The 7,527-nt window shown below is 48.1% G+C and overlaps 1 protein-coding gene across 1 annotated transcript; it reads left to right on the forward strand.

Annotated features, from left to right (window-relative positions):
* The first annotated feature begins 383 nt into the window (after window positions 1-383).
* Window positions 384-2,635, forward strand: POU4F1 (POU class 4 homeobox 1). Its single transcript, XM_061629371.1, has 2 exons — window positions 384-506; window positions 1,610-2,635. Exons 1-2 carry the CDS (start codon window positions 384-386, stop codon window positions 2,633-2,635), a joined length of 1,149 nt encoding a protein of 382 aa, XP_061485355.1.
* The last annotated feature ends 4,892 nt before the right edge of the window (window positions 2,636-7,527 follow it).

Raw genomic sequence — 7,527 nt, forward strand, 5'->3', positions numbered from 1 at the left:
CGGGCAAGTCTATCAAAACTGGAGTCGCGAGTTCTCGCGAGAGGGAGAGCCGGTCCGGGAGCCACGGGATGTGGGGCTCAGGTGTAAGCAGAGCGCATCTCCTGCCAGCCGTGGGTTAGAGCAGGCAGATAAGTCAGGCGGCGAGGCTTGGAGGGAGGCTCGGCGTGCGCGCTCCCGGGGAGCTCCAAGTACCAGTAGCCTCGGATGTGCCGCCGCCGCCGCCGCCTCCTCCTCCTCCTTGAGCTGCGGCGCTAGGAGAGCCCTTTTGCCCTGCACGCTTGTGGCGTCTTTTGTGGATTTCTGTCTGTCTGTCTGTCTGTCTCTCTCTTTTTCATCTTTGTTTGTTTGTTTGTTTGTTTGTGGTTACCCGTCAAGCCGTCAAGATGATGTCCATGAACAGCAAGCAGCCCCACTTCGCCATGCACCCCACCCTCCCCGAGCACAAGTACCCGTCGCTGCACTCCAGCTCGGAAGCAATAAGGCGAGCGTGTCTCCCAACTCCGCCGGTAAGGAACCCGCCGCCAGCCGGGCTGCCTCCGATCCCCCCCCTCCTTTCCGCTTTCGCTCTCTCTTTCGGTGCTGCTGCGTGGGGTCCCCCAGTCTTGGATCCAGCCACGTCGCCTCCCTCTGCCCTCCTCCGCAGCTCCCCTTGCTGAGATCGTTTAGGGGAAGGGGAAGGGGGGTTCGCTTGGCTTCTCTCCGGATCTCGGTCACTTTCCCTCCTCCCAAGTCCTAGTTGAGATTCGATCCCCCGAAAGGAATGCGCTCGCGTGTGTGACACGACCGGCCCCAGCTGAGAGTGACGGAGCCCATTTTCTCCCTCCCACCCACCCTCGCTCGCTTGCTCGGGCACTTTTTGTCTCCCTCCTCGATCCCCCTGTGCCGTCGGCCCTTTTTCCTCCGTCTGGCTGCCTTGGATTCCCCCATCCTCGCCTTCTCCTCTGGCCATTGAAACTTCTTCGCGTTCCTTCTGCCGAACTGCCATCCTCTCCGCTCCGCTCCTCCGCCCGCCCTCCTTCCCCATCCCTCCTTCTGATCTGTGGATTCGTCTCCTCGTTCTCCCCTCCCCTCAATTTTGTCCCAACGCGACCCCTTCCTTCTCCGCTTCTCTCTCTGCCCCCCAAAATCCCACATTCCTCCGCTCTCCTGTCTTCCTTCTGCTCTTCACCTTCTTTGGCGGCCCTCTCCACCGCCTCGCTCGCGTCCTCCGCCGCTCTCCTCCCATCCCGCTCTCTCCCCTCTCATTGCCTCCTTCCTTTCTTTTCCACCTTTTCTTCGCACCCCCTTTCACTTCTTCTCTGCCCTCTTTCCATTCTACCCGGCCATCCCTCTCTCGGTTCTCTGAGAACCGCCTTGTTGTCGTCAATGTTGTTGTTTACTTTCGCGGTTCATTTGGCATCCTCGTTCCGTATTTATTTTCTCCCTCCCCCCATATATTCCACCCGGTCTCTGTCTTCCTCCCCGTTCCCCTTTTTCTTTTTCTCTGCTCTCCGTTCTGACGCTATTTCTCCCGCTAATGGCCTTTCTCTCCATTCCTTCCTTCCTTCTTTCCTTCCTTGGCCCGCTTCCCTTCTTCCTCTCCTCCCCCGTTTTTCTCTGTCGCTTGCAGCTGCAGAGCAACATCTTCGCCAGCCTGGATGAGACGCTGCTGGCGCGGGCAGAGGCTCTGGCGGCTGTGGACATCGCCGTCTCGCAAAGCAAGAGCCACCCCTTCAAGCCAGACGCCACCTATCACACCATGAACAGCGTGCCGTGCACCTCCACCTCCACCGTGCCGCTGGGCCATCACCACCATCACCACCACCACCACCACCACCAGGCGCTGGAGCCCGGCGACCTCCTGGAGCACATCAGCTCGCCTTCGCTGGCGCTCATGACCGGCGGCGGGGGCCACGAGGGAGCGGGCGGCGGGGGCGGAGGAGGCGGAGGAGGCGGCGGCGGCGGCGGGGGCCTGATCTCCACCTCTGCCCACCCGCACTCGCATATGCATGGCCTGGGGCACTTGGCGCATCCCGCGGCCGCGGCGGCCATGAACATGCCTTCGGGGCTGCCGCACCCGGGGCTGGTGGCGGCCCACCACGGCGGCGCGGCAGGGCAGGCGGCCGCAGCGGCGGCGGCGGCGGTGGGCGCGGCGGGCCTGGCCTCCATCTGCGACTCGGACACGGACCCGCGCGAGCTGGAGGCCTTCGCCGAGCGCTTCAAGCAGCGGCGCATCAAGCTTGGCGTGACGCAGGCCGACGTGGGCTCGGCGCTGGCCAACCTTAAGATCCCCGGCGTGGGCTCGCTGAGCCAGAGCACCATCTGCCGCTTCGAGTCGCTCACGCTGTCGCACAACAACATGATCGCGCTCAAGCCCATCCTGCAGGCCTGGCTGGAGGAGGCCGAGGGCGCCCAGCGCGAGAAAATGAACAAGCCCGAGCTTTTCAACGGGGGCGAGAAAAAGCGCAAGCGGACTTCCATCGCCGCGCCGGAGAAGCGCTCCCTCGAGGCGTATTTCGCCGTCCAGCCGCGGCCCTCCTCGGAGAAGATCGCGGCCATCGCCGAGAAATTGGACCTCAAAAAGAACGTGGTGCGGGTTTGGTTTTGCAACCAGAGACAGAAGCAAAAAAGGATGAAATTTTCCGCCACCTATTAAAAACCAACAACAAACACACACCCGAGAGAGTGAGAGATAGACTAAACAATAAGCGATCGCCTCTGCGATCCCACCCAAACAAAACCAACCTTTGACCTAGGCAAAACACTCGCACACGCAATCACATCCAAGTGATTCCCAAGCCCCTTGGAGACTGGGGAGGGAGGGGGGGAGACTTGGTTTCTCGCTTTTTTGTGTCGAAGCCTGGGGAGTGTTACGTGTTGAGAAAGGGGCTGAATTTGGGGAACCGACGGACTTCTCGTTTGGACCAGAGACGCATGGGGGGTGGGGATCGCTTGAGGACCAGGGACCAATGGAGCGGGAGGGAACAAATCAAACGAAAAGCGAGTCGCTTCAGAGAAACTGGAACCATTACGAAAATAAGCCCAACTTCTGTATGCGTATAAAAGGCGGGGGTGGCGGTGGCGGCCGAGAGAGTTCACTCACTTTTTGAGTATGACCCCTTGGGAAAGAGAGGACCAGCTGCAGCCTAAACACATCCACAAAGAAGTACTGCAGACAAACACGCACGCGCGCTCATACACACACGTACGAGCCCGAACGGAAGGATTTGTACAAAATCACCGATTGGAAGCGGGAGCGGGAAGATCGCAGAAAGCCAAGCGCGGGGGGGGGGGGACTGGTGGTGATCGAGCGTTTTGTTTTTGTTTTGTGTTTTTCCTCTTAGTTTCGCCCGGCATCATTGTTTCTCTCCCCCCCCAATCCTTTATACATTTTAAACTGTTTTTCTTTAATGAAGAGAGCTGATGGGAATTACTCAGTGTTACTGGAAGGGGGCGGCTTTGAAAGAGGTAAGGAAGCCGAGCTTCGGTTAGGGGAAAAAGTTCCCCTGGATTTGGTTATGTTTGCCGTGAGGAGAGAAATGTGTCCAAAGAGCGTTAATGTTAGAAGCTACAAAATCCTCCCTGACCCTGAAAGGTGTTTCGTTTTGTTTTGCTCTCTGCTGGAAACTAACAGTATGCAAAACGTAAGTCCTAACCCTTCCCCACGTAGATATGCAGCAGAAAAATGATTTCACAAGACCATTCTGGTAGCTCGAGTTGAGCAGCGGCCCGTTAGAATGGACGTTTTAGCATCACCGCGACTCCGCCAGGCAATTTAGCTTCCTGCAGCCATGAAAAGTCCTGCCTTATTTTTATTCTGTAAGGCTGCAATAAGCCCCATCGGAGCTCAGTGAGATTCACTTCTGAGGAAGCGTGCACAGGTTTGCACTGCGAGAGGTTTCTTTTAACCGAGGAAGCGAGCCAAAATCATCTTGTGAAATTGACAGAAATTGACGACAATAGAATCTTGATGGGTGTTTTGTTTTTAAGAGGTGGAGGAAAGCGCGGGGAGGAGGAGGGATTTGTTTCTGCTCAATAATAAACGCTAGGTAGACAAAATGTTGGGGACCAAGGAATTTTGCACTGATACGATTTCCCATATAGGACAAGGGGAGTTCCTATTTCTGAAGGATCACGAAGAGGCGTCAATTACTTCTTTGCTTTGAATGCTGATAATAATCATTCATAACTGGACAGATGTTATTCTGTAAAATGTTAGCAGTGCACAATGAAGGAAAGACGGGGAGGGAGGGAGAGAAAGAGAGAAAGAGTGAATTCTGGATCTTTTACAGAAAATGCTTTAATCTCCAAAAGAATTTCTTTTTAAAGGGGGGGGAGAGAGTACCTATAGAAAAAGAAATTGGGTTGGGGGGTTGGGAGAGGGACTGAGATTATGCATGCATGTCCTGAAAAGGCGCAGAAAGATTCAATGATCAGGTCTCGGGATTTATTTATTTGTTCGTTTATTTATTTATTTATTTATATATAAATAATGCGTGTTGAAGGCATTTTCTTTCTCCCCCTCCTCTTTTTATGTATCATTGTTTGCAGAGCAAACGTTCTATGCATTCGAAACGGAGCACTAAAAATTTAGGAGTAGTTTCTAGCAATCTTTCTTTCCTTGTCTTTTTTCTTTTGTGAATGATGGATGTGATTTCACAGTCGACTGCCTGTTTTTTCACCGAACTCACAGAGAGACTCACAAACACACAAAGTCCTTGTCACGTGACTTGTATTCAGATTTTAACGCAAAGCAAGCAAACAGCAACAACAAAAAGAGAGGAAGATGTTTGTAAATATTTTCTTTAATACACAGAGGGGGGCAAAAATGGCTACGAGTTCCAACCACGTGTCACTGAATTATCTACCTGTCCATGAACGTTTGCTGAGCTTCCTCCTTGATTGGGTCTTCTTGATGTTTTCTTTAAACAAACAAACAAACAAAACTTTTAATTACTATCAGAAATATTACTGTACGCCCAACTCTACAACAGGGAGATATGTCCCAGCACACCTACAAATAAAACAAACCTGGAAAACAAAACAGAAAGGTATTGTTATTAATAATTATTATTTATTTTCCTATAAGGTGTTTCTTTTTTCATTTTCTTTTCCTGAAACACGCTGCTAAAAAATAAAATAAAATCAAGGCATTGAGCCGTTAGACAAAAAACCAAGACAAGAGAGTCTACCAAAAATTTTTAACAAATCAAGAGTTGTATTTTTCTGCTAAATTCAGAAATCCTTACTATAAGATAGATCTTATGTGAAAATGGATTCTCTGAATAAAATGAACTATATATTAGCTGCGTGTGTTTCTTGATCTTTATTCAGTATAAGGGCAGAGAACTGAAGACCAAGTTTAACGAGGGGCTTCAAAAGTCATTTTTGAAGCAGTTTGCTGATAGGATTGCTCCTCTGCAAAAATATTTGTAAGGGAACCCAGCTAGAGTAGCTTCCAATTTATATATTGCACTTAATGATGTAACAAAAATATTTATTTTTTGTTTCGGGTTAATAAATATGAAAATCTTACACGGATCTCTCCTTATGTTTTGAGTGGAGTTGTTCGTGAGGACAATTGGCCACCGACTTCTTCAAGTCACCAAAGTGGTTCTGATCCAGTTAAAACCCGTCGTGAGGGCAGCCCCAACCTAGGCAGCTTTACTCGGAAGCAAATCCCATTTAATTCAGGGGAACTTACTCCCAGGTGAGTAAACGTCGGACAGCAGCCTAAGGCTGCATCGTGTCGAAGTAAATGACATTTACTTCTGAGTAAACATGTTGAGGATCATGCTGCATGGCACAACTAATATTAGCTGACTGGGTCTTTTAAAAATAAAATTCGGTGAATGTGATATTTGCCTATATATGCCAAACTGGGGGGGGGGGAGGAAGTTGCTTCAAAGCTGAGATAATGTCCTCCTTGGTTATTTCTCTTTTAGCCAAATCCGTTTAATTTTGGCCATAAACCTGTGAATCAAGATGCTTGGCGTGGGAAACAAACAAAAATCTTCTAAAAGTTGTGATTTTTCAACAACTGTTGGCCTGCTGGGAGGAAGTGGGAAAGGGAACGAAGTACTAAAGGTTTGGGGTTGTTTTCCCGTCACAAAAGAAGGAGAATTCTTCCACTGAGAACGGATTAGTTTCTTTTGTTATGAACTTGAAATGTCATCTGAATTTTTAAATAAATGCATTTGTTTTTTAAAAAAGTATTTTATACATAAGTTCTATCAGATATCATTTTTGGAGAATCAGGAATGACCAAATAAAATGAATATCAAGTTGTGTTTTATTTTTCATTATCTACCCTCAAAGAGAAATGTTTCAGGCCACCACATTTAGCCTGCCACAAACAGTGTTATGTGTTGCTTGAAAGAGACCAGTTTAAAGTCAATGTCTTGGGAAGAGGAAGCATTTTTCAAAAGATGAATTTTGAACATAATTCCTTTTGATTGCAAATGGTGATAATAATGATTACTATTATTTTGTAATGTTTTCATATTTAATGTTGATGGGAAACTGCACAACATAGCGATGAATCGTTTTATGTGTATTTTATGGAATTTTGATACATAATTCTCAAGGAAGTAAAAAACATTTCAGAAGTGTGGTGATACAGCTGAATCCGCTCTTTGGACATGTTCTAGCCAAATTTAATGCCACCCTGGGCTCCTTCTAGGAGGAAGGGTGGGATATAAATTTAATAAATCAATAATAATAATAATAATAATAAATATAATAAATATAAGCAGATTACAGATCAATCCTATTCATGTTTACTGAAAAGTCAGACCCGTGGTCTTCAGTGAGGCTTATTAAAAAGTGTGTTTTGGACTGCAGCCCTAAATGCCCATTTATTTCAACTAAACACTTATAGCATGCACTCACATTTATCCCATTGAAATCAACTGGATTTCAACTTTCTTTTAAGTAATGCGGGTTTATTTATATATGCATTTATTTGATTTATATCCCGCCCTTCCTCCCAGCAGGAGCCCAGAGCGGCTCTTTTGATTGAAAAACAACAGAGAAAACAAAACAAAACAATTTTCCTGGAACAAAGAAAGTTGCTTTCAAAGGATTTTCCAGTAGTGTTTTTAAGGCTGCTATCCTATGAACGCTTCCTTGGTTCGCAATGAACTTGGGAGGACTTCTTTCTGAGATCGCATGGTCAGGATGGTGCTGCACGTCCCATTTAACTTAATGAAACTTGGTTTTCGAGTAAACATAGATAAGATTCCGTGCTTTAAAACTCCATTCGCTAAGCACACTGGTACAGTACTGGGAAGTGAGGCCCGGCGGGATTTACTTTTGAGTAAATATGTTTAGGATTGATGTCAGGCTGCTATGCTGACTCCACTGGGGTAAAGCCCCATTGAATTCAATAGGATTTATTTACTTCAGAGAAGACACGGTTAGGACTGCGCTGTAACTCACAGAGTTGATTCCTTTATTGTGTGAATGGGTGGGTGCGTGGGAATGAGCATTTGCAGGGATCATTGCATATTCAATTTCCCTGAATATGTTGCTTAAGGGTATTCAGAA

Source organism: Rhineura floridana, chromosome 5, assembly GCF_030035675.1.
Source record: "Rhineura floridana isolate rRhiFlo1 chromosome 5, rRhiFlo1.hap2, whole genome shotgun sequence".
Taxonomy (NCBI): domain Eukaryota; kingdom Metazoa; phylum Chordata; class Lepidosauria; order Squamata; family Rhineuridae; genus Rhineura; species Rhineura floridana.